General features: G+C 52.5%; 1 protein-coding gene across 4 annotated transcripts in view; it reads left to right on the top strand.

Moving 5' to 3' along the window:
* The window catches only part of LOC102444659 (proton-coupled amino acid transporter 1), a 51883-nt gene that overhangs the window by 3657 nt on the left and 21891 nt on the right, over positions 1–26335 (top strand). For 2 of the 4 annotated variants that reach the window (XM_075900581.1, XM_075900578.1), the window contains exons 2-8: positions 8753–8900; positions 10269–10359; positions 11630–11718; positions 13323–13418; positions 15483–15567; positions 19141–19359; positions 21016–21114. In XM_075900581.1, coding sequence (XP_075756696.1) covers positions 8758–8900; positions 10269–10359; positions 11630–11718; positions 13323–13418; positions 15483–15567; positions 19141–19359; positions 21016–21114 — 822 coding nt within the window. In that variant the 5' untranslated portion in view covers positions 8753–8757. Of the gene's footprint in view, positions 1–782; positions 1161–8752; positions 8901–10268; positions 10360–11629; positions 11719–13322; positions 13419–15482; positions 15568–19140; positions 19360–21015; positions 21115–26335 lie in introns of all 4 variants that reach the window. The other 2 variants (XM_075900579.1, XM_075900580.1) reach the window with 2 other exon arrangements.

Raw genomic sequence — 26335 nt, forward strand, 5'->3', positions numbered from 1 at the left:
CACCAGGCTGACAATTATTACTGTTCACTTCAGACACAGTAGATACACCAATAATTCACTCTCCACTGGCATTTACATCTTCCTCTTCTGAGAGTCAATACTATGTTGGTTATAAAAACATCTCCAATTGTTTTAGGGACCTGGGTAGAATTGGAGAGTCGATCTGCCGGGGAGGTCTGCCTTACTGATTGGATTTGAAATGATGCTAATTGTCTTTTGGGCAGGACCCCATTTTAATGGCTCGGGTGATGCTGAGCTACACATGAAGGAGATTGCTGGTTGCTCTTGTATTGGACACCTGTGATTTTTTTGCTCACTTCATTCTTTCTGCATGGGGAGGGCATTATTTGGGCTAGGGATAGTGGGGTCTAGTGTGAGCCTGAACCTTTCCAAAGATTTCCCTTTCTCTCTTCCGTTATCTTGCCTCATACTGTCCCTACTCCCTTCCAAAGCCTTTCTTTTCTGTTTGTTTTCTTCCACTATTTGATCTGAGGAAGTGGGTCTGGCCCACGAAAGCTCATCATCTAATAAACCATCTTGTTAGTCTTTAAAGTGCTACATAGTCCTGTATTTTGTTTCTTTTCTGTGTAAGTCTGTCTCCTTCATTCACCTAATGCCAGAAGCTTAAACACTTCGGAGGAAAAATTCATCCTGACCTTCAGTGGATTTTGGCCTATTTAAACTATGATGTTAAAGTTTCAGATGAAGACTTGCACCTCTTCCCTAACCTCTAGGAACAACCCTTGCCCCATCCGGATAACCTATCTCAAATCTCTTTTCAGCGAAACTCCCCTCCCTTTTGAGAGGAGGATCCGAGCAGCATTTGACAAAGCTGGAGGGAGCAGTAGATCCTGCCTTAACCGTGGAAACTAGAAGCTCCTTCTGCAGCACGGTGCTGGCCTTGCATGACTGTCTGTCCTCAGTTTAAACCTGTTCACCCTGCTGCTTGCAGTCATGGATTTTCTGTAGGTGGCTGTGGTGACCCATGAGGCGTGTTGTCAGCTGCTTTATGGTCACAGCTCACTCGGCAATAAGAGCGGTACAGAGACAGGACACGGTGTTTCTTTCCCAGAACACCCCTCTCGGACGGGAGCCTCTCCAAGGAGAAGAGAAACCACTTGAGACTTCAGGACAGAAGGGGCTGGTGTAAGTAACTGCAAGTCAGCCAGAAATTGGTGCTCAGCTGACTAGAGGAGAAAAGTAGCTTCCAGGGCGGCTGGAACTTGAGAGCGGAAGGGGGCTGCAAAGCCGGGAGCTGAGCACCCCAGTTCTGAGGGCAGAGCTGCCTCCTCCTCGCATGTGCTATAAATTAAAACTTTCAACAGCAGGGGGAGTGTGAACTTGATTAACGAGTAGTCTTGAGGCACCTTAGAGACTTAACAAAATATACATGCTTCGGAGGGGTAGCCGAGTTAGTCTGTAACTGGAAAAACTTAAAAAACAACGACTAGTCTAGTAGCACCTTAAAGACTAACAAAACATGTAGATGGTATCATGAGCTTTTGTGGGAACAACCCCACTTCTTCACCCCCGAAAGCTCATGATACCTTCTACGTGTTTTGCTAGTCTTTAAGGCTTTGCTAGACTATTCATTGTTTAAGTTTTTCCAAAATATAGATGGTACCCTGAGCTTTCGTGGGCAAAACCCGCTTCCTCAGACAAGCTGGAAGTGTGTCCAGCTTCTAGTTCCACTGAAGAAGTGGGTTTTGCCCACGAAAGTTCATGATTCTGTCTGTCTGTATTTGTTAGTCTCTAGGGTGCCACAGAACTGCGCGTTGTTTTTAAAGTAACAGACTAACCCGGCGACCCCTCTGAGACTTCTTGCCTGACTAGGGAGCCTGATGGGATAAGATGCTGGGAGCAAAAGTTTCTGTGTTGAAATGAACCTCTCAAGAGTGACAGCGGGCTCCAGGGAGTGGAGAAGCAGGTTAATACACATGCTCTATCCAAATAGTCTGTCTGTACGCAGGGCCTTGCTTTCTTCCAGCTACAGTTCTAACTGCTGTCTATCGCTTGCTGAGAGCATCTGTAAAGAGAGTGTTTATGGATCAACATATACCAGGCTAGCAGAGGGTGTAGCTGGGATTTGGGTATGGGGACCTGGGAGGGGGACACTAGCGCTTGTACTTTTAAGGTAAGATTTAATGGAACTGGTAAAGAACAAATCATGTCAAACCAATCTGATAGCTTACTTTGATAGGATAAGAAGCGGTGGATGTGGTATACCTAGACTTTAGTAAGGTGTTTGATATGGTCTTGCATGATATTCTTATCAATAAACGAGGCAAATACAACTTAGATTGGGCTACTATAAGGTGGGTGCATAACTGGCTGGATAACTGTACTCAGAGAGTAGTTATTAATGGTTCTCAATCCTGCTGGAAAGGCATAGCAAGTGGGGTTCTGCAGGGGTCTGTTTTGGGACCGGCTCTGTGCAATATCTTCATCAACAATTTAGATATTGGTATAGAAAGCATTAAGTTTGCAGATGATACCAAGCTGAGAGGGGTTGCGACTGCTCTGGAGGATAGGGTCAGAATTCAAAATGATCTGGACAAATTGGAGAATTGGTCTGAGGTAAATAGGATGAAGTTTAATAAGGACAAATGCAAAGTGCTCCACTTAGGAAGGAACAATCAGTTTCACACATACAGAACGGGAAGCGACTGTCTAGGAAGGAGTACGGCAAAAAGGGATCTAGAGGTTATAATGGACCGCAAGCTGAATATGAGTCAGCAGTGTGATGCTGTTTCAAAAAAGCAAACATGATTCTAGGATGCATTAACAGGTGTGTTGTGAGCAAGACACGAGAAGTCATTCTTCTGCTCTACTCTGCGCTGGTTAGGCCTCAGTTGGAGTATTATGTCCAGTTCTGAGCACTGCATTTCAAGAAAGATGTGGAGAAACTGGAGAAGATCCAAAGAGCAACAAGAACGATTAAAGGTCTAAGCATTGGTCCCCAATGCGGTGCCCGCATGCATTTATGTGCGCCCGCCGAAACATCTTGGCTGGCCCCGCGGTGCCGGGCCCTGGGTGCCCGGCAGTCACGAAAGGTTGATCTATGAAGGAAGGCTGAAAGAATTGGGTTTGTTTAGTTTAGAAAAGAGAAGACTGAGGGGGGACATGATAGCCGTTTTCAGGTATCTAAAAGGGTGTCATGAGGAGGAGGGAGAAAACTTGTTCATCTTGGCCTCTGAGGATAGAACAAGAAGCAATGGGCTTAAACTGCAGCAAGGGAGGTTTAGGTTGGACATTAGGAAAAAGTTCCTACCTGTCAGGTTGGTCAAACACTGGAATAAATTGCCAGGGGAGGTTGTGGAATCCCCATCTCTGGAGATATTTAAGAGTGGGTTAGATAAATGTCTATCAGGGATGGTCTAGACAGTACTGGGTCCTGCCATGAGGGCAGGGGACTGGACTCAATGACCTCTCGAGGTCCCTTCCAGTCCTAGTATTCTGTGGTTCTAAGGCTATATGGGGGAAAGCTTGTGTGACTTCTCTGTGCTGTGTTGGGCTCCAGCCAGAGCAACAGTTCTATGGTCAACTAAGTTGCTAAACTTCAGAGAACAGATTTGCACCACCCGGGCAGTTCCTAAACTGAGGACATTGCTTACTGGATTCTTGCAATGGGGGATCTTAAACTTGACGTCAAAGATGTCTGATAGCGGCAGGGGTGGAAGATGCCACTCTGCTGTCCCTGTATCTTGGTGTTCTTGATGTGCGAGCTCTTCTCACACTTGCTGCACAAGGCTCACTAGGTAAGATCTCTCTTCTCTTTCCTACCATAGCCCCCGTCCCGCCATGAGCAAATGTGGCATGTCTCCAGAGAACCCTTGGTTTCTGTGCTGCAGTGGCTCTTGGTAGTGGCCGGGGTGTTCAGAAGGAAAAAGAAGAGTTGACTGTCATGGGACATCTGAGCCTGAGCCAGAGGGAGGACAGCGGGCTTGTCATGCTGACAAAGAAATGCTTTAGGGCAGGGTGACTGCCAGGAGCTAAATTGCTCCATGGTCAGCGTGTTCACCAGGGTGCATCCAGGATGTTGGAAAGACGGACCCCAGGCTGGGGAGAAGAGACATGGTTGGAGCTAGGGATGTGACTGGTTAACTGGGAAGCATCACCCGCCCTTACTATGTGAGGCTTACCAGTTCCAGTGAACCAGTGGGGGCTGGAGTAGCTCCCTGCCTGTCCCCCTTTTTCAGTTAACCAGTTAAACACCCCTACATTTAACCAATTAAATGGGATTTTATGCCCCTAGCTGGAGCCAGGACGAGGCTAACTTAGGAGGGAGTATTGAGGAGGAGGCGGGGCCGGGAGCCGAACACACCTGGTTGCAGGAGGGAATGCTAGAAGTGGCTGGACAGGTTGGAGGGGAGCAGGAAGAGCTTGGTGCCCTGGAATCCCAGGGGAGCTACCCTTGCTGGGAATTCCCTGGCTTCTTCAGGACACGTTCCACCCTTATCACATCTTCCTCCTGTCTGGGCTAGGTGGGGCCTGGCCTGGCCTGCCCTGGCCCGCCCTCTTGGGTTGTATCTGACCCTGTTGCCATGACTCGGCTGGCTTTTGTAGTTCTCCATCTGTCCTTTTATTATTTGCATTCGAGGGATGCTGAGACTAGAGAGCCAAAGTGGAGTCAGGTGCTGTCCCAGCTCCAGGGAGCTCCCAGTCTGAACAGACGGGTCAGAGGAGGGGGAGAGCCCTGCTTTCCAGCTAGGGAACCGAGCCGTGGGTTTTGGACAAGTCATGTGAGACGCTGGCACAGAGCCAGGAATATGAGCCCAGAGCTCCTTGAGTTCCCTGTCCAGGGGAGTAAGCCAGGGCTCGGCATCCATCTGTCCATCCCTCTTTCTGTGTCGTCCTTCTCTCCTGGCCTTACATGACAGACCAGGCCAGGTCTGGGCACAGCGAAGGCGTCCACTCAGGGCGAATTGCTCAAATTCGGGGCTCTCTCTAGCCCCCAGACTGGAGACCTTCCCAAATAGGCCACAAACCAGTCCCATAGAGTGCTTCAGCTGCCTGCCTGAAGCCTCACGAGCAAAACCCCTCTGACACTCCAGCAATATCCGTGTCCCAGATGGCCCTGGGCCTCATACACCGGTGAGGGGTCTTAGAATCCAATGTCACCTACCCCGAACAAGTTCTGTCCGGTTCCAAGAAACCAGCCACAGATCCCACACTCTGGATCTTACCCACAAATCACACTGAACCAATCCTTTAGAATCTAACATCTAAAGGTTTATTACTACAAGAAAGAAAAGCATGAGAAAGGTTTTTGAAGTATCATACATCACATGCATCGAATCTCCCAGTTCTCGATGCAGGCTTGCAGCAGAGATGTTATAGCTGCTGGCTTAAAAGTCCTTGGTGCACATCCTATGCCAGGATGGGTCCACAGTTCTTCCTGGCTCGTGAATCCCTGCGAGGCGGTATCTGGGGTCAAGAGCAAATCTGAAGACCACTATGGAGTTGGCCACGTGGCATATTTAGACCTCCTTCCAAGCTGGCTAGAGTCACATGGCCAGGTGTGTTTTTGGCTTCCAGAGGTACATTGTTCCCTGGAGACTTGCTCATTAGCATGTCCATAGGCAAACATTCCTGGCTCATTACTCAACCACGTACAGAGAACCTTCCAGTCTCTGTACAGAGTACATATTCATAACTCCACACACAGACATTATACAGATACAGGCAGTCCCCGAGTTACGCGGATCCGACTTATGTCGGATCCGCACTTACGAACGGGGCTTTTCTCGCCCCGGAACTCGCGGGTGGCGGGACCACCCAGACGCGCAGTGGTCCCGCCACCACGTCCTCTGGGGTGAGAAAATCTGCTCCAGGTGTCCCTGGAGCAAAACCTTGGAAGCGCGGGACCCCGCCACCTCTGCGGCTTTGCTCTGGGTGTCCCTGGTCTGCTGGGGACCCCTCCCAGCGGACCAGGGACACCCTGAGCAGACCAGGGACACCCGGAGCAAAGCCGCAGAGGCGGCGGGGTCCCGCTCCTCTGCGGCTTTGCTCCGGGTCTCCCTGGTCTGCTGGGGGGGCGGGGGGGGGGGCGCAGCTAGTGCACCCCCCTCCCCCCCCAGCAGACCAGGCTTTTGTTGTGGATGCCTGGGGTAGAGCAGCTGGGGTGCTGCCGGGTTGGTCCTGTTCTGTCCCAGGCTCCAGATTCAGCCGCTGTTGAAACTGATCAGTGGCTGATTCCAGGAAGCCCGGGGCAGAGCAACTCTGCCTCGGGCTTCCTGTAGTCCGCCCCTGGTCAGTTTCAGCAGCAGCGGCTGAATCTGGAGCCAGTTCCGAGTTACGTACAAATTCAACTTAAGAACAAACCTATAGTCCCTATCTTGTACGTAACCCGGGGACTGCCTGTATACGAAAAGCATATACAGAACCAGTAGAAAGTAGCTTTTATTTGACACCTCACATGGCTCCCTTTGTACCACTTTTGGGACAAACACCCCCCCCCCCCCATGGTTGCAGCAATGACCTGACTGCTCCCCTCAAAATCCAATAACGTGACACCTTGCTTTCTGTGTTCACTCCTTGCTGCTTCTCTCTCTGGATCCCCTCCTCCACCTGCACTCCTCCTCCCATAGTCTGTCCTCTCCCTCTCTGCTGCCGTGTCTCCCCAGCCAGCCCACAAGCTGTAGGAAATATTGGGGGGCCTGTTGTCCAGGGGGCGTGGCTGTTTGCTCTGGGCCCAGTCCCGCTTTCATTGCAGTCTGGCGATTGCGTTGACAGGAGTGACGCAGAGTGGCAGGGTGGCCCGCGTCCGTGTATTGCACATCTGGGCTGTGATGCTTGTGGTGTGTTATGTAAAGGTGCATTACGACACCCCTGTGGTAGGAATGGAGACCGAGCCGGGACCCAGCTCAGCAGTAGTTAAAACATTTCTCTCTTAATGTCTCCGCAAATTAATTACAGGCTTCCAGCCAGTGGCTAGTACTGGCTGTGAGGCTGCGGCCATTTGACACCCCAGCAGCACACTAGGGATGTAACCGGTGGGGTGGTGTTTATTGGTAACCAGTTAACTGGCGGCCTGGCCAGAGCAAGCCTGAGCGGTTAACCAGTTAACCATAACATTTAACCGGTTAACTGATTTAATGGGATTTTACAGCCCAGCCGCAGACTCGTCTCTTGTTTTGCCAGATGGGTTCAGTTCCAGGGGGACGGCTGATCTGAGGCTGTGGCTGGGTCAGTAACAGTGAAACTGGATACTGGGTGGATTTCCACATCTTCCCTCCAAAGTCTCTACTCCGTTTGCAGGCTTTGAATGTGTGCCGTCCTAAGACACCCCTTCCAGAATATGATCTGCGGAAGTGGGTCTGGCCCACGAAAGCTCATCACCTATTAAACCATCTTGTTAGTCTTTAAAGTGCTACCTAGTTTTTCCTTTTGTTTTAGCAAGATCAGACTAACACGGCTACCTCTCTATTACTAAGACACCTTAACAACCCACTTGCTAGGAACGGCGGCTGGGTAGGAGTCAGTGTGCACGGTGCAAAGGCATCTGGAGAATCAAGCTTCTGGCTGTGTCTTGGCCTCCCATGGGAGAAAAAGGCGTTCCTTTCAGCGGATACCCTATTGGTTCTGTTGGGCACCCAGTTGCACCAGATCTTATCCAAGAAGCCGTTTAAACTCCTAATCAATGTAATTCGGGGGTGGGGGGAGTCCTGAACCCTGGGTAAAGATTCCCGGAGCTGGTCCTGGCGGTGGGGGTCGGGACCTGCTTGTTGTAAACACAGATCTCAAAATACCAAGATGAACTAGGTGCAAGACGATCGGACGCTCCGTTGGTGGGGGGTGGGGTAGTAGCTCACCTGCAGCTAAAGCAGCGGTGGGCCGCCTGCAGTCCATCCGGTCCCAGGTGTGGCCCACGCTCAGGGGTGCCAGATTCTGCTGGTTTTCGTCCATGTCGATTTTGCCTGGTTTTCGTCCATGCCAGGAAGTGAGTTGGGGGCTGATGGCGCACAGCACTGACTGGGAGAGCCGGGCGCTCCCTCTGCGTCCGATCAAAGCGCTGCGACAGTTCAATTGGCGCCCCACAAATTCTAGATCGGCCAAGCGCAGTTAACAAAACTACCCTAACCTCGGAGACCGTCTTGGTGACGGCAATCTTGCAGCCGCTGAGATGGAGGAGGGCCCCTCATGCAGCCCACTCACTAGCCTAGGTTGCCCATTGCTGAGCCAAAGTCACTTAGACAAGCAAAGTGTCTGTTCACTGGGAATCCTTTGGGCGCTCGCAAGTCCTGAGCGTATCCACTCGCTGGTAGGCCTGTAGTACAGCCGCTGTCTGCCTGTACAGGACCCTCCCTTCTGAGCGCCTGTCAACAGCCTTCCGGGAAGGTGACCTGTAAGTAGATGGCACATTCCGGGGTTGTCAGCTGCCTGTTCGGTGCAAGTGGGACAAATGTCAGTGACCTCTGGTGTTAGGTATCTGTGCAGGTCACCTGGGTGACCTGTCCCCGCAGGAATGGCTGGGTACTTCCAGGGTGGGTGTGTCTAGTTTCAGGGAGGAGCCAGGACTTCCACTGACCCCTCCACAGGTCGGTCTGGTCGGGAGGCTCCATTAGGCATGCTGATGCAGAGACTGCCTCGGCGGGGCTGCTCCCTATAACAGCCTCCTGGGGAGCGCCTGCTGTGGCAGTAGCACGGAGAGCTGGTCCTGGGACGATGGCAGAGCCAAAGAAACCCCAGGGAGGGGACACCAAAGCGACTCCAGCCGCCGCCGCGGGACCTGATGTGACTGTTTCCACAGCCACTATGTCCACCAGGAGGCTGCGCAGCGAGGACTACAACGACTACAGCTCCACAGAGGCAACACCCGAAGGGAGCCCCCCCGAAGGCGCAAACGGCTTCGCCTCTCCCGCGTCCTACCAGCGGTTCGGGGAAAGCAACGGGACGACGTAAGTCATGGGCTGCCTGGGCGTTACTGGCCGTGGGCGCTGCCTGCGGGTGCTGGCTATCACGCCCCCTCTGCTCGGGGATCCTTTGGGCATGGACCGTGCCGTGTAATGGGGAGGGAACGATTCCCTTTCGTGGGGGAAGGCGGCTGGCTTTGCACACTCTCTCGTGCCGGTCCGTCCAGGTCTCTGGGCACAAGCACTCCGCCCGCCAGGCTTGTTGTCAGCTCAGTACGTGTGCATAGATTGGTACGTTGCACGGATGCCGGGTCTCAGCAGAATTTTTTTGGGGGGGGGGGGAGAGTTTATTTCTCCTTGAACCCTGACTCGGACACAGTGTCTTAGTTTTTAAAAGCAATTTAGGATTCGGCCCCCAGCACGTTTTCCCCTTGTGGAAGGCAAATGTCTCGCCTGAATTCAGCGCCAGTCCGTGGCACGCTGGCAGCGATGCGTCCGCGTTTCCTTGCCCTCAGTTGGAGCCAACGGGCGCTCTCTGGGCAGTGCAGGAGGTTTTAGTTTGTGGGTCTGTTCAGTATCCGCTGCATCCAGCCGGGCTTACTCAGCATTGCCAACGTATTTCAAAGGTAGGGCACTCTCATCTCCGCACCCCTCCTTCTAATAGCAGCATCATTCAGTATATTTAAAAAATGTTTCCTGCGGGACGACAGTGATGTCATTGTCATTCTGCGTCCTGCAGCCCCTCCCCCCTCAGCAACCTGGGTTCCTCCCTACCCCGTTACCTCAGAATGCAGCCTGCGCTGCCCCGGCCCTTCTCTGCCGGCTGGGGGGGGGCCAAGAGGTCCCGGCTGGCTCTGAGGGCAGGAGCAGGGGAGCCCTAGAGGCCCAGGCTGGCTATGGGGGGACGGGTGTGTGGGGAGGTCCCCAGGGGCCCCACCTGGGTTGGCTGCATGGGGGGAGGCCCTGGCCCTCCCGTCCCTGGCGGTTGCAGGGAGAGTTGGGCCTTCCCACCCCCAGAGATGGGCCCGGGGGAGAGGAGGGGGGTTGGTGAGCTCAGCGAGCAGGGGGAACAGCCCCCTAGTCCTTAATAACAAATCTAAGCCAGATTCACCTGCCTTTGCCAGGGTGTTTCTTGCTGCTTTTGGCAGACCTCAGCACCGTCCGTCCTGATAGGGGGCTGTCAGCATCCCTAGAGAGACCCGCAGGGGCTGGGCTAGTAAATGTATTGGCAGCTGGGAGATCCAGCCAGGGGTGTTTTCTGTTCTCGGCCCCGGCAATGTGCGCCCAAGAGCAGCACGGGACAGAACGGTCGTGTGGCGGGGAGGCCGGACTGAGGCCCACCGGCAGGTTCGGGCTGGGGCCAAGCTGTCCGGTGGCACGTCTGGCAGACTCTGTCTCTCTCCTCGTCCGCAGATGGTTTCAAACCTTGATCCACCTGGTGAAGGGGAATATCGGCACAGGCCTGCTGGGCCTGCCCCTGGCTGTGAAAAACGCTGGCATCGTGGTAAGATGGCATCTCCCCCTCTCCAAAGGTCGGGAGCGGGCAGGGCTCGGTTCCTAGACAGTGGCGTATTGCTAACTTGGACTCAGGCCTTCTGTCCGGTCCCACCTGCTTAGCTGGCTCCTGGGGTTGGCCACAGCTGAGGACCTAGGTCCATGCCCAGCTAGTGACTGCACGTCGGCTGGTTGGCTGTCCGGAAGCCTGAGTGAAGAGCTGCCGGTTCAGGCTAGCTCCTGGGTGAGGAGATGGCCTCACAGGGCTTCGCTACTGGCTCCCTCTTGGTGCCATTTCCTCAGCCCTGGCTTGAGCAGCGCGTTGAGGCAGGCTGCCCGTGTGCTGAGGTCACCGTGCTGTGGACAAGGGGAGGGCACCAGACTCCAGAGCTGTCGGGTGGGCCCTTCCTGCTGATCGTGCAGCGACCCTTAGCCTCGTGCGGCTCTCTCCCTGCCGCGGCCGTCAGACCAGTGGCGGCAAAGGCACCGCTACCGCTCCCTTATCTGGACTGGGAAACACGTTGCGTAAGGCCGGGCCGTTTCCTCGCCGCTCTTCGGCGTTGCCCCTGCCTGTGAGTCGAGACCTAGGACCAAACCTTGCGTCCTCCTCACATCCACGTCCTACTGCCGGAGCGAACGCTGGCCCAGAAGCACCCGGCTCTGAGCTGCATTCCTCGGCAGTGCGGTGCTCTGGTGCCTTTCGGGGGCCTCTGAGCCTTCCTGCTGGTTAAAATTCTCCTCAGGCCCTGCTCCAGAGGGACAGGTCTCAGCAGCATCTAGAACAGGCCGTACAGTTGGCGTCTCTGGAGGGAGCAGGCTGGCCTTCTCCCATCTCCCTGGGGCTCCCTGTCGAGGGAGGCTGGGGATAGTCAAACCCCACCGGTTCCGATTCCCCCTGGACTTCCTTACTGAGCTGGTCCGTGCAGGGTTTAAGTAGCATCGATCTTCTGGAAAGCTCCTTGAGGCACTTAGGCATCAGCCGGCGCCAGCAGGACTCGCTCTGCCGCTCTCCGCCTGTCCCGAGTCACAGGGTTGCTCCTCGCCTGTGACTGTGCTGTACTACAGGAAACATCCAGCATTTGCAAACGGGGCTTTTCCCCCCTCACAGCTCTGATTCCACCATCAGAGTGGCATCCTGCTGGGTCAGTCTTGTTTCAAGGGATCCTTGGTCCGCTCTGTAATGCAGGCAGGTCCTGCTTGTGTCCTGGGCTCTCCACCCCTTGTTGTGGAAACCCAGCCTTGCCGGTCTAGTTGTAACCGTCCCTTCTCTCGCTGTCTAGCTGGGCCCGCTCAGTTTGCTGGTGATGGGGATCGCTGCCGTGCACTGTATGAGCCTCCTGGTGAAATGCGCTCACCACTTCTGCCACAAGTAAGAGACGCTCCCGCTGCCGTCGTGTCTCAAGTGTTGGCCTGCAGCTCCCTTTCCAGCTGCCCCGCCCCGCCTGGCTTAATTGTATTGATCCCTGTTAGAAATGGGGCTCCTTTCCGTTCCTCCACCAGCCACCTGTCTGGAAGTGAGCCGAAGTGTTAAAAGCATCTGGTGAGCAGGAAGCTCTCCTTCCCGACTCCCTGGGTGGGGTGCGTGGTGGGCGGAGAGGGCTGGAGAGGATAACCCCTTCGTAATATTGTAGCTAGATGTTTGCAGCGCGTTGCATCAAGTGCCTCCTATTGGGCAGAGGCTCTCCGCAAGCTCCCAGGTTAGATAAGTTGCCCAGGCGTTGCCAGGACTCGGTCCGTTTCCCGTAGACGCCGGGAGCTGGGGAGGAGGACTCGTTACACCCTAAGGACAGAGGGGTTATGTTTGACTGGTAGAGGTGACGGTGTACAGCGTGTCATTGTGCCATGCCTGGCCCTCAGAGTCACTCGCACGGTGTGCTCCGGTTGTGCTCCTCTGGCCTGGCTTCGCACTGCGCCCCTTTCTCCCAGTGTAGAACCTGGCAGTCCTCGGTCTCTCAAACTGCCTCCATAGTGCAGTGGCTCGGAGCTCTCTGCTGCTCCTTTGTGAGTCACTTAATCTCTCTCCACCTTTGCTTCCCCCCTGTAAAATGGGGGTGGCGATGCCTCCCACCTCCCTCCCAGGGGCCTTGGGAGGTGCACATCCCGTACCCCAATGATAAGCCTTGAGCTCGCTGGTTGGGAAGAGCTCTAACAGGGTAAAGTATTAAAGGATGAACCAGAAAACGGAGGACGCCCCTTGAACGTCACGTGGCCTGATCGATTTGGGGATTGTCTCCCTGATTGCTCTGTGAGGTGTGGGCAGGAACCCTCCTTGTCTGTTGTCTTGAGTCCCATCTTCCACTGAGCAGATAGTGTGGAGCTAATGCTTGTCATTACACAAGCTTCTGAAACTTCCATCTCCATTGTATAGTACCTGCGGTCAGTAGAGGAGTATGATGGAGATATTTAGTGGCCTGGGCCAGGCCCCACAGAAGTGCCAACCAGCCCCACTCTGCCCCCAGCTACAGTCCGTGTTCCCTGGGCAGCCACCCAGGGAAGATTCAAATGCTGCCCAGCTGATTAGCAGAGCATCCACAGTGTTCATAGCAAGCAGCCTGTGTTTCTATTGGTGGTGCACATCCACACATGCCTTGGTGCATAGAACAAAATTTATTCCACACACACATGGGGAAAAAAAAAAAACGTAGAGGGAACACTGGCTACAGCCCCAACTCCTGGCCACATCTCCACTTGTAGCCCTGGCCCCAGCACTTGGCTCCTGCTGTGGGTCCCAACCATGGCTCTGCTCCCGTTCTCAGCCTGGCTCCTGTTAAGCTCTTGTTTGCGGCCCTGCTCTCAACTGTGGTCCCTCTGGAGTTGCAGGGGGCACTATTAAAAGATTGGGGACCACTGGCCTGGCAATTGCCAGTCTGAAACCTCTTCAGACTGGCATCTAATAGCAGCAATCTCATGTTATTACCACTGTGGGTGCCGCTGAAACTAGGAAGTAATTGTCACCTTCCTCTCTCCCTTCAGGTATCAAAGGCCGTTTGTGGACTATGGGGACGCTGTGATGTACGGGCTGGAAGCCACCCCTAGCACCTGGCTTCGGTCCCATGCCATCTGGGGAAGGTACCATGTTCTCTGCGTGCCTTGGGTTTGGTCTGGGAGAGGCCGAGCTGGCTGGACTCGTAAGACGCGCTAATCAAATCGCAAGTAGAATGAAAGACCTCACCGGTTCCTTCAGTTCAGGGAAACGTAACATCCCCGTTCTCGGCCTTGTGCCATCTGAAGGAGCCTGGCTTTGTGTGTAGCACCTGTCTGACTCTCAGGGGCTGCACAAAGCGAAGCGTTACGCTCCAGCCAAACCCAACTGTGGTGTGCTCCCTTGTTGATCATACACACAGAATGGATGCTGGCCTTTGTTTCGCTGGAATTGCTTGTACTGCCTGGAAATGCGGGAAGCTTTTTTTCCCCGTGCGCCCAGCAGTGATGTAGTGGAAATGGGTATTTTAGGGCGTGCAGCCAGGTGGGAAAAGTAAACTCTTTGCTCTGCAGCCTCGCAAGTAAAGGGCAAATAACGCTGACGACCCTCTTGCGTGCTGGCATGGCTTCCTGTCCCCTGCTGGACACTGACAAAGCTTAGCCTGTTCAGACTTCTCGTCCATTTCAGAGCTCCGCGGTCTTGCAGGTTTGCAGTACATTAGCAGCGTGCCTGCTGCACACAGGCCTTCCCTGTGTGGCTCTGATCCTGCCCCAGGAAAGGGCAATCCAAACTCATAGGGGTGGGGCGGGACCCTCCTAATGAACAGTGACGGTAATGAACCATTGAAACAATTCACTCTGGGTTGTGGTGGGTTCTTCACCCCAGGTGACTTTGGAATTGAGGCTGGTTGTTTTCCCAGCAGATCTGTTGGGGAATTATTACAGGCAGCTCTCTGGTCCGTGCTCTACAGGAGATCAGATACATGAGCACACTGGTCCCTTCTGGTTTGTAAATCTATGGAGGCCCAGATCTTCATCTCCACCCAGTGTGAACTGTGTGCCTCTGCACCTCTCCATGCTGCAACCATGTCCCCTCCATGGCCACAATTTTTTAGATGCTTTTACTGGTCTCGGGCTGAATCTTTAGAGGCTACAATGTGAGACTTACCCATGTTTAGCACAGGAAATTTAAACCTCTTCTAAAATGGGAGATGCAGCAGACAGAGAGCAGAGAATTATGCATTTTCAAGATGCAGGCTCCTATCTTAGTTCTGTGCTACGACAGCAATTGGAAACCACTCTTGTGAAACAGTTCTGTTCACACACCTTTCGCTACTCACTGCTGCGTCCGACAGGCCTGTTCCAGGGACTGGCCTGTCTCTGAGTTGGGAGATTCCACCTTGTAGCTTCCCGGAACATTTTAGTTTGACAGCTGCTGGCTCAGCCTCAGAAAGGTGAGAGCACACGAAGGGCCCGCTGCTGTCTGAGCTTCCTGGTGAAACAGAGGGAGAGGGGAACTCCTACCTCTTGCAACACTCCCTACTACCCTCAGCCAAAGCAAGCAATCCAGATAACCCTTTCATCTCCAGCTCTGTGTCTCAGCCTGGCTGAAGAATCAATAGCCCTGTGGATGTAACATTGGGATCGAAGGCTGCACCTCTAGCATGATTCTAGGAATGTTAAATTTCAATGAATTAACTAATCAAATAGTTGGTGGGATTTCCATTGACTGTTTGATTAGTTGATGAGGACTAGCGGGATGTTCTGCCTTTGAAATGTACGAGTGTTCCCGCTGGGGCTCTTGTGCATTTCAAAGATTGACACGCTGCGTAGAGCCCGGGGCCAGCGGGGAATCCCCCCGCTGACCCTGGGCTCCATGCAGGTGCTACTGCTTTGAAATGTACAAGAGCCCCAGCGGGGACTCTTGTACATTTCAAAGTTGGAACGCTGCCGCTACGCCCCTGCCCCCTCCCACGGCTCCCCCCAGCACCCAGTCCTCTTCTCCCCTGCCCCCCACCCCCACTTGCTGCCTCTTGATAGAAGCAGCAAGGTGGGGAAGCGACTAGTTGACTCGTGTGTCGACTGTCCGACAAGCTTTTGCTTATTGGATAGTCAATTAGTTGCTTACACCCCTACATGAGTCAGTGTCTTGTAGGCTGCTGGGGGCTTAGCATTAGTGATTGACTCTTACGTGCTTTCTTCCCCCCACAGGTATGTAGTGGGATTTTTCTTGATTCTCACCCAGCTGGGGTTCTGCTGTGTGTATTTCGTATTTCTGGCTGACAATCTGAAGCAGGTAAGATTTTGGCTTTTGTCGGTGATAAGGGGGGTGGGGAGTGCTCGTTTAAAAATTCTCCCCCAGGTTTGGGGAGGGGGAGGGGCCCAGGTTGTCCCTCCTACAACTAAAACCAAAACCCAGGGAGAAGCGTCTTGCTTCCATAACTAGAGCAGCACAGGGAAAGGGAAACCCTTCAGCCGAAGGACATAGCTCAGTATCCCCGCTGCACTTGTGCAAAGTGAGAAAGTGACAGATCTAACCTCCCCTCTACTGCGTGTTTGTTACAGGTAAAAGGCTACTACAGGCTGAAACTCTGGTCCGGCAACATCTGTGGTCCGGCGTGAGTTTAGTTAGGCCAATGTCCACTTATGTGTCCAAGTTTCCCACGATCCCATAAAGTTTGTTTACAGCCACCAGTCCTGGCTCTCGGTGTTCTGTGCTGTTGTTTCGCTCTAATTTACCCCTCAATGTCGTCTCAGAGCCCAGTAAGCAGGGGCAGTGTTGGTATTGCTGCCAGCGATATTGACCGCCTGTGGTTCAGCAAATTCTCTGGTTCGGCACCGGTCGGGTCCTGAGAATGCTGGTCTAGCGAGGCTCAACCTGGCTAGATTTCATGTCTTCTGCACATGCAGAGGGAACTAAGCGAGCACCCGAGGGAAAAAAATCGGCGGTAGATAAAACTTGCCTGCCACATCCCTTGGGTTCAGGAGTTCAGAGGGGAAGGGCATCATCCCACATGGTCCTATTGTGGGAATTTTGCACCTTCCTGTGAAGCCGTTGGGAGCAGCCATGATCAGATGGCACGTTGGACCGGGTAGGACTGTAGCACCAAGAAGCTCCTATTGAGACAGTTTCAAGGGGGTTCCTCTCGTAGCAGGAAGTCAGGAAAAAGAGCCCCTTTCAAGAGAACCAAACAAACTAGGTCTGTCCCCTCTGGACTGCTAACTTCCAGGGCAGGGAAGTGTTTAAGGCGAGAAGGGACCATCACATCCTCCAGGCTGGTCTGCAGATGACGTGATGTGCTGCCACCACCCAGCCCCTACACCCTAAACCCGGGAACTGCCATTAGATCAAAATACGACCGTCTGGAGACGGAGAGATGTGAAACTTGAGAGCAAGCTGGGAGTCCCCTGCCTGCCTCCCCATGCCAGTTACTCCTTTCCCTGTAAATGCCTGGAATCCGGCAGGCAGGGCATAAAACGGAAGCGCTCTCGCTTTCAAATAAATAATGACCAAGGAGATTGCCTTCGTGCCGGTGCCCCTTGAGGGCCGGAGTGATAAGTACATGCTGAGCACTAGCGAGGTGACTCCCTTGCTCTGAGCCAGGCAGGATCCGGGGGAGCTGCAAAGTGTCCCCCAAAATGTTGGTGGAAAACTCTTCCCAGCTGCTTCCCCAGCATGAGGGGAGCTTTCTGTGGGAGCCCCTTTGATGCTGTGATGTATCTGGAAAAGAGGCTGCATTAGTACACTACTTAATACACACTCGGCAGTGAGCTTAGCTGCTGCGAGAAATTCCTGGGGGTGTGCGTGTGATGTCAGATGTGGGTGGAAGTGTGAGAACTCTAGAAACATGTTTTATTCAGATCACTGTAAATTCTTTCTGGTCTAGGAAAGGCGGAGGGGGGGAGAAGTGTGTGTATGTGTGGGGCTGGTATGAAAATTGGGCCGTAATGTCATGAAAACCAATAGCCTCAGGAGATGGAGGGAGAGGCTCTTCCAGTCCCCAGGTTTAGGAATACACCTGAATGAATTCCCAGGGGTTTCGTGCGGGTTCTCCAAACATGAAGTTTTTCTTCATGCAGCGCTCAGTCAACCTGTGGAACTCCTTGCCAGAGGATGTTGTGAAGACAAGGACTTTAACAGCGTTTAAAAAAAGAGCTAGATACGTTCATCAATGGCTATTAGCCAGGATGGGTAGGAACGGTGTCCCTCGCCTCTGTCAGAGGCGGGGAGTGGGTGGCAGAATAGGAATTGCTTGTTGGTTCCCTGTTCTGTTCACTCCCTCTGGGGCACCAGGCGTTGATCTGTCAGAAGACCTAGACGGACCTTTGGTCTGACTCAGCATGGCTGTGACGTTCCCCGCATTGGTTCCCTCTCTCTTTCAGGGGAGACCTATTTCCAGAGGGCAGTGTATTCGTGTGTGAGGGGACCGATCTGTGTGTCTGCTCTGTGTGATGCGCTGGTTTACCTGCCCCTCCCAGACCCTGTCACTCAGTCAGGAATCGGGGGCAGGTGCGCACATGCAGCCGCTGTTAGTTCTCCGACCCCGTTGGCTGGATGATGCTATTTCCATGCAGGCTTCCTTCCAGGGGAACCCCTTCACATGCCTTTCATAATGGAGCGCTCTGGGAGCTGGCTGATGTGCAACGAAGCAGACAGTTAGAAATGGAGCTTCGAAGTTTGCGTGTTTACTGGCTGAGGGTGGGGTTTCAGAAAGCAATATTTGGGGGGCATTTATTTTACATGATCATGAAGTAAATTCTCCCCTCAGATCCTGAGCATTCAGTGTTTGTAGATTGTCTTTCTGTTTTGTGCTGTGCTTAGCCACCCCGGGAGTGGTTATGGCTTGGGTAACACGTTGTGTGCGAACAGCAAAGTGCCTTTAATCCAATCGTGGTGTGGCCAAAAAGGAATCAGGATGTTTCTACTTTATGCAGGGCGTGAGTGTGCGTTGAGTTCTTTGTAAACATACTGTGCTGGTTTTTTAATAGACTACAGGTTGAACCTCTCTGGTCCATCAACATCTGTGGCTTGCCCATGATTTTAGTGAGCCGGATCCACTTATAAGTGTGGCCAAGTTTCCCATGGTCCCAATACAGTTCACTTACAATCACCAGTCCTGGCTCTCGGTGTTCTGTGCTGTTATTTAACTCTAATTGACCTGTAAATGTCTGCTAAAGGCCCAGCAAGTTGTGGAAGTGTTGACAATGCTGCTAGACACTATTGACCTCTCCTGGTTTGGCACCGGTCAGATCCTGAGGGTGCCGGACTAGAGAGGTTCAACCTGTGGTTAGATTGGCTAAAGAAGGTTATTTGTAACTTGTTTGGAAATCCTTCCTCGTCCGTCCAGCAATCTGACAGCTTATCTCAAGTGTCTTTCAATACCCAGGATCTCTGAACCGGGCAAGGGGAGGATGCTCTTGTGTGTAAAACACAGAACTGGGCTCTGTTCCCAGCTTGTCACTGCACGCCTGGCCTGGACTTGATGCGAGTCTCTGCGTCCTTGTGCTTCGCGTTCCTCATCTAGGAACTATGATGTTTCTCACTTGGAGGGCTGAGTTTCATTGGTATTTACGAAGCGCACTAAAATTCTTATGAAAGCCACTATAGAAGTGCAAAGTGTTTTTGTATGGGAGCTCTGTCCCCCTCCCTCCCTGTCCTAGAGTGGTGTCAGGTTATTAAAAGAAGTTGCAATATTTAAATCTTTTGCTAATGCCTGCTAACTGCAAAAGAGAGCGGTTCTGTGGCTCTTAAAGGGAGACCATAATTACGTGGCTAGGACTCCTCATCAGCCGTGTGAAATCGGTTGCCAAGTTCCTGTTGTGACAGGGAACAATTCAGAATCCGGGGTATTTTGGCTCTTCTCTGCAGGTCATCTCGGCAGCAAATAGCACCACCAATGACTGCTACTCCAACAAAACCATCGAGCTGGCTCCCGCCATGGACTCCCGCCTGTTCATCCTCTCCTTGCTGCCGTTCCTGGTGCTGCTTGTCTACATCCAGAATCTCAAGTTCCTATCCATCTTTTCCATGGTGGCCAACCTGGTCATGCTGTGCAGTCTCGTCATGATAAACTGGTATATCTTTACGGTACGTGCGGTTACCTAAAGCCACCTGCCTGTGCGGTCTAGAGATCTTCCTGACGGCTTCCACACCTCACCCTGGCACCGTGTAGGGTGGTCTTCAGCAGTTTGAGAGCCGGGCGCACCTGCTGGGGCCCAGGGCTTGAGCCTGGCAGGGAAGGAGGGAGTCTTGGAGCTCATGCATGGCTACGGGGGGTGTGTCTGACATCAGTGCTTCTGCTGTAGCCCTCAGAGCCTCCCTTCCACTGGTCACAAGACCTGAGATCCAGCACCCTGCCGCAGGGCAGAAACCCAGAGCTCCCGCCCACCCCGAGTCTGGGAGGTGGAGCATGGTCGGGGAGGCATGGAGCGGTCTGGGAGCTGCACTTAAACTGTGAAGGAGCTGCAGCTTGGTTACCCCTGCTCTTAGGGGCTGCTGCAGGCTAAGCCTGCTAGAGGCGTGGATGTGCGGTGAGGGGAGCATGTCCACTCAGACCGGGGGGGTGCAAACTTTTTTCCTCCTTGTGACCCAGTTGAAGAAAATTGTCGATGCCATGACCCAGTGTCGTGTGACTGGAGTGTGGGCTCTGGGGCAGGGCTGAGGGGGAGCTTTGGGGAGGAGGCGGGAGCTTTGTGTGGGGGCAGGGCTGGGGCAGGAGGGGCTTTTTTTGAGCGGCTCCCAGTCAGCTTCCTGCCTCTCCTGGCACCGCAGACCAGGCTGCCCCCAGAAGCAGCCAGCAGCAGGTTCCCAGCCAGTGGGAGGGTGGAGCTAGCGCTCAGGGTGGGGGCAGTGCGTGGAGCCCTGTGCGCTCTCCTCCCCTCTCCCCCGTCACCGAGAAGCTGGGCCTGCTGCCGGCCGCTTCTGGGGTGCAGCACAGTCTGCGATGCCAGGCCAGGCAGGGAGCTGCCTTAGCCCCCCCCACTGCTCACCTGATCCCCCTGCAGCCACGAGACTGAGTGCCCGATTTTCCATGTAGGGTTGCCAGGTGTCCGGTATTTTCTGACTTTTTTTTCCCTGGCCAGGAGGCGAAAATACCGGACATCTGGCAACCCTACGACACACTCGGCAACTGGGCCCAGCCCCTGGCCTCCCCCTGCTTACCTGGGAGGGGGTGGGGGGAAGATAAAGAAAACAAGATGACTGCTGGCAAAAAATTCTAAAGACCTGAAACAAGGGGAAGCAATATCTTCCCTGGGTCTTAGTGCTCAGCTTCTTCCTATCCCTATTCTGACTGCATACACTTAAAAGGGGAGGTGCTGTGTTATTTTATTTTATTTGCTTAATAACTCTCGGGGTCCTTTTTTTTTTCCTCAACAGCTTTGGTCTTCCTCCTCTTTTTCCCCAGTGTTTTTTTTTTGGAGGAGGGGGGGGCTGTTCGGTTTTTTTGGTTAAACCATCTGGCAGCCCTAGTTCCATGCCCCAGTGCTGGGTCAGGACCCGTTGTTTGTAAACAACGGCACTAGAATAGTAGGGGTACGGTAGGTCTCATTAGATGCCCGGCACTGTGGGAACTCGCGCCGCCCTGGCAGTGTTGGCCTTACGTCTGCTCTCAGGAGCGTTCTAGCCCGTGTCTTGGCAGAGCGGTTTTGGTGATTTGAAACTGAGCAAACGCTGCTGAAAAGAAACCTTTGTAACGGGCCTTGGGTCCTCTCTTGCGCTTCAATCCAAACTTCTCTTTTCTAGGGCATTCCGGACCCCAGCCACCTGCCTCTGGTCGCGGGCTGGAAGACCTACCCGCTGTTTTTTGGCACGGCTATCTTTGCTTTCGAAGGGATTGGAGTGGTGAGTGTTGGCTTGTGGGTAGTGCCAGAATCTGCCACGCTCTTCTGCTCTCTTCTGTAGGGGAGCTGTATGTGCAGATAAACCTCTGTGAGCTGAACTTTTGGCCGGGGTGACTGGCATTCACTGTGTACACAGAGCTTCCCTCTGTCAAATCTCGCTGCCGCTAGGGCGGAGGGAGGGGATCGGGCCCTTTTAAGAAATCTCGAAAGCCTTTATACTAAAGCAGAAATTGTTCAATTGCTTCCTCTTTGGATCTAAAGCTTTCCTGTTAGGTTTTCTGATGGAACAACTTTCGGGCAGGCTACCTGGGTAGCCTCTTGAGTATCCTGTTAGCTTGCAGCAGTTGTGGTTCAGTTTCCTCTGGTGCTAATTACATAAGTCTTCTTCCTAGGAGGTGCTGTCACTAGAGCAGCAGGCTAATATGGAGGAGGTGGCGGGCGGGTGGAGCTCTGCTTATTATCTTGATTAAACAGCCCAGATTATTTCCACGGGTAAGAGGACAGCTGTTGTCATTTCTTGGCAACCTGGCAGCATAAACAGATGAGGTGGAAGCAGCAAGTCCATCAAGAACCTAAAAACAGCCACACGGGGTCAGACCAAAAGTCCATCTAGCCCGGTAATCTAGTTCCAAGCCAAGACACCAAAGTATTGACAAAATGCACTGCACAGGACTGTGTACAAGTTCTCCGACCCCAGCAGTGTTCACAAAGCACCCACGGGGCAGTGGGAACCAAAGCTTTGTCTTTGGCTTATTCTGCGCCTCTCTCACTCCCTCTCCAGCAGCTGTGCTTTGGTGACCTGTTCGAGAGCCCGCTTTAAAAACCGGCGCAGTCTAAAGCAATAGAGCAGCTCTCAGGACGTAAGGGCTAACTGCGAAAGTTAAAGTGCGTCAGAAGCAGGAAGCCTGTCAAACGGTCTGTGGGGCCGCTGGACGACCGAGGTGCTAGCGGAGCCCTTGAGGAAAAACAGGCTACTGTGGAGAAGCTAATTCTTTGCATCAGTCTGTGTAGCGGCCCACACCCGAGCCCGTCCTTTTAGGTGACAGACTTGAAGAACTATTCCAGACTGAGGTATCAGTAGAGGCAGGTCTGGCCCTGGGGGGGCAGGGACAGGAGGCGAGGCTTGGGGCAACTCTCACCAGTGCCCAGGGCAAAACACCACCCGGCTTTCTCCAAGCCACACAGTCTGGGGCACTGTGGGGCCTGGTGCAGTGCAGCAGTGGGGTCACCCCTCTCCCACACTCACTGTGGTGGCGGGAGCCAGGGCAGCTTGCCCTGCTCCACTCTATTGCCCTCTCCTAGCCTGCTGAGCCCTGCTTCTCCGTGGTGGTGGAAAGTGGAAGGCCCTCTGGCTAAGGTGCTGCTGCAGAGAACCACAGTGTGCTGGCCAGAGAGGGCAGCATAACGGAGCGGAGCAGGTTGCCAGGCCGTGACAGATTCTGCCACCACGGTGGGTGTGGAAAGGTAACCCCTTTGCCATCCTGCATTAGGCCCCCATAATCCCCTGGGACCCTCCCATCCATAGGACGGTGGAGGCAGCCGCCGCATGGCCCCCAAAGTGCAGGGTCTGGGGAAGCTGCCCCAAATTGTCCTATCGATGGGACGGCTCTGAGTGGTGGTGGCTTTGGAACAAATTGCTCAGTTAAACAGCAGTAAGTCCTCAAGCCCACATGGCATTCACCCAAGAGGTCAGCGGGAACTCGGATATGAAATTGCAAAACACTCAGCAAGGTGACATGTAGCCTGTCGCTTAAAGCAGCCTCTATACTAGCTGTCTGGCTGATAGCTAATGGTCTGCCTGTGTTCGAAAAGGACGCCCTTCCAGAAGCAATCCAGGCAATGATCGGCCAGAAAACTGAACTTTGGCAAACCGGTTGGAACTATAGTAAAGCATAGAACTATCAGACTGGCAAATGAAGCTGATTTGTGGGGGAACAGGCAACGCAACTTTGGTGAGGCAAGATTTCACTTTACAAATCTATTCCTATTCCCTGAGTGCATCATCAAGCTTATACAAAAGGGTGATTCAGTGGGGAAAGGAAATTGGACTTGAAGAGCCTTTCCCTTAGCAAAGGCTGTTCAGCAAAGTGAGCAGTTGTGGGTTTAGTGGGAAGATCCCTATGGATCAGTATCTGGCTGAAAGATAAACTGTTAGGAATAAATTGTTGGTTTACACCAGTGTTTCTCAACCAGTGGTACAAGTACCCTTAGGGAGTACTCGAGAGAAGTCTGGGGGGTACGTCAACACAACTGAAGTTTGAAGAAAACTGAATTTTTGTTATAAGTTTTACAGCGCTTTATTATTTTTGTACTTTTTACGCCCAAAAATTTCATTGCCTGCCTGGTTATGATTAAGTTGTTTAAACAAATGTGTTGCAATGGTAGAAAAAAAAAAGTCTGAAAACGTATGTACTGGGGTACTTATAATTTTTTTTTTAAAAAGGGGTACTTTATTTAAAAAAAAAAGGTTGAGAGACTGGTTTACACAATGAAGAGAGGTAAATAGTGGGTCCCCCAAAGATCTGTGCTGAGATAAGTGGTGTTCAACATATTTATAAATAATCTGGAAAAGGGGATGACCAGCGAGGTGGCAGAACTTGCAGGTGACCCATAATTAATTGACAGTTATGTCCGTCATCAGCCATGAAGCATTATGAAGGGCTCTCTCAAAACCGGGGTGCAAAATGGTGATGAAATTCAGGGTTGATACTCACATAGCAAGTGCATTGGAAAACATCACCCCAACGATACATATAAAATGATCAGGTCTAAGCTGGCTAATGCTCAAGAAAGCGTCGTTTAGCCATTCTCTGAAAGGATCTGTTCAACGTGCAGCAGCGGTTGAAATGTCTAATACTCTTGGGAGCCATCAGGAAAGGGCTGGGCAGCAAAACAGACCAAGTGCCACCACATAACTCATGGTGTGCCTGCGCTTTGAAGGCTGTGTGTGGTTAAGGTTGTCCCAGCTCAGAAAAGCTACGTTGGAAAGGCTGCAAAGTAAGGATGTGAGAGGTGAAGCAGTAAGCGCCGCCCTTGCTGGGTGATGCTTACCGGTGGTGATTAACTGTAGGAGGCTGGAGCAGTCCCCCTACACCTGCGGGCAGGGGGTTGCTTCAACCCAGCAGGGTCCCATGTGGGTGGGAGAGCTCCAGCCCAACTGAAGCAGCCCAGCTGGAGCAGGCCCAGTGCACCTCGGGCAGCGGCGCTTCAACACTTGGTCATGGGGGCGGAGGGCTGCTCCACCCTGGCCCTGTTTAAGCAATGTTTAACCGGTTAACTGATTAAACGGGAGTTTACATCCCTAGTGCAGAGAAGGGCAATAAAAATGACGAGGGGATGTTTCCACCTGAATTAAAAAGACTGACACTCTACAGTGAAGAAAAAAGACACAGGTAGGAATATGACCTAAGGATGAAATCGTGACTAATATAGAGAAAGTGAATATGAAGGACAACGAGTGATCCGGTAGCATGAGCTATCGTGGGAAAAATGAGCAAGTGGGTTTTGTCCATGAAAGCTCATGATCCTATATATATTTTTTTTATCAGTCTGAGTTACCATAGGACTACTCGTTTTTTTAGTCACAGACTAACACGACAACTCTTCTGAGACTTTTGACTATGAAAGGTTATTTGACCCTTCCTAGCACACAAGAACTAAGGTCTCCCGATGAAATTTATAAACAGGTTTAAAAAAAAGATAATGCACAATAAACCTGTGGAACTCTTTGCTGGGGGATGTTGTGAAGGCCAAAAGCATAAAGAGTGCAAAAAAGAAATGGGTAAGTTCATGGAGGATATGGTAGCTAAGTGTAGTGACTGTTAGCCAAGATGCAACAGAGAAGCCGTACAGAGGGAAGTACATGTTCTGGGTTCCTGTTAAGCAACTGCCAGAACCGTCTGGCACTGGCTGCTGTCATGGATAGGCTACTGGGCTAGATGGGTCATTGGTCTGACCCAATCTGGCTGTTCTTACGTGACTAAAATCTTGAGTAGAATAAACTGACATGCTGCAAATTTGACAGTGCACTCCTACAATACCCCCCACAAAAGTGTCATCTTTTGCCTTTCCTGTGGTGACTCTTGATTACTAGGACTGGTTGAAAATTGTCTCAGCAGTTCAGACAGAAAATTGGGTTTCAGTGGAATTGTTCGTGAAGTGTTTGTTTTCCATGGAAAATTTTGAAAAACCGAATGCCCAACATCTGAAATATTTTGATTCAAGATGGCACGGTGGTGCTACCTGGAGGATGCAATTTGCAGGCCGTCTGCTCCCATTCTCTTGTAGAGAATGGGGTCACTGTCTGGACTTGGCTTCCCATGATGCTACAGCCCGTGGCTCCTATAATGAATTTGCCCTTTCCAAACAGGGAGGAAGCATCATGGGAGATGTAGTCCAGACAGCAAGCCCAAATCTGAGAGGAGAATGGGAGCCTAAGGCACTCAAACTACAACTCCCATAAGGCACCGTTGCACCATTGTTTTTCAGTATTTCATGGGAAAATTGAAATGATCTTAAATTGTGCTTTTGCCAGTTTGTTGTCTTCTGGTTGAAATTGTGGGAGAATGCTGGGAAAGCAGGGAAGGCATAGCAGGTTTCTGTACACAGTGCAACTCCTTTAGTGCTACATTACCTTTGCGCCAAGCGTGAGAATAGCAGAAACCATACAGAGGGAAGTACATGAGTAAAGGCGTTCTGGTACATCCTGAGTGGCGTTAGAGGGAGGCTGGGCTGATGCTTTCAGCAGGAGACGAATTGGAAAAGCCAATCAGTCTTAAGAAATGAGGAAGAATTGTGAGAGTGTCAGGGGATCCTTTTATCTATTAAGGGTAGAAGCCGATCTCTTGAAAATCCTTTCTATCCGGGCTGAGCAAGATGCGGCCCTCGCGCTAGACCCACCCTGCCTAACGCTTTTTGAGCTGGCCCGTGGGCTGCATCTGGCTGCTTTGTATTTATATCCTACTGCCCGTACCACTGAATTTCCAGGTGGTGGCTCAGGCAGCAGCGTCCTGTTTAAATAGCTCATAGGTCCGGGTCACGGTGCTACCCTGGCAGGGGCTGGAGCTGCGGGTGCTTTAAATAGCCACAGCAACGTAGGGTGGTGGCCAGGCAACATGGTAGCAGCAGGGCTGGTAGCCGTGAGCCCTTTTCTGTGTTTTAATTCAAAGCCTCTGGCCCCAGGCAACTCTGGGAAGAATCTAGTCTCCAGGCCCCGCCCCTTC

Source organism: Pelodiscus sinensis, chromosome 17 (assembly GCF_049634645.1).
Source record: "Pelodiscus sinensis isolate JC-2024 chromosome 17, ASM4963464v1, whole genome shotgun sequence".
NCBI lineage: Eukaryota > Metazoa > Chordata > Testudines > Trionychidae > Pelodiscus > Pelodiscus sinensis.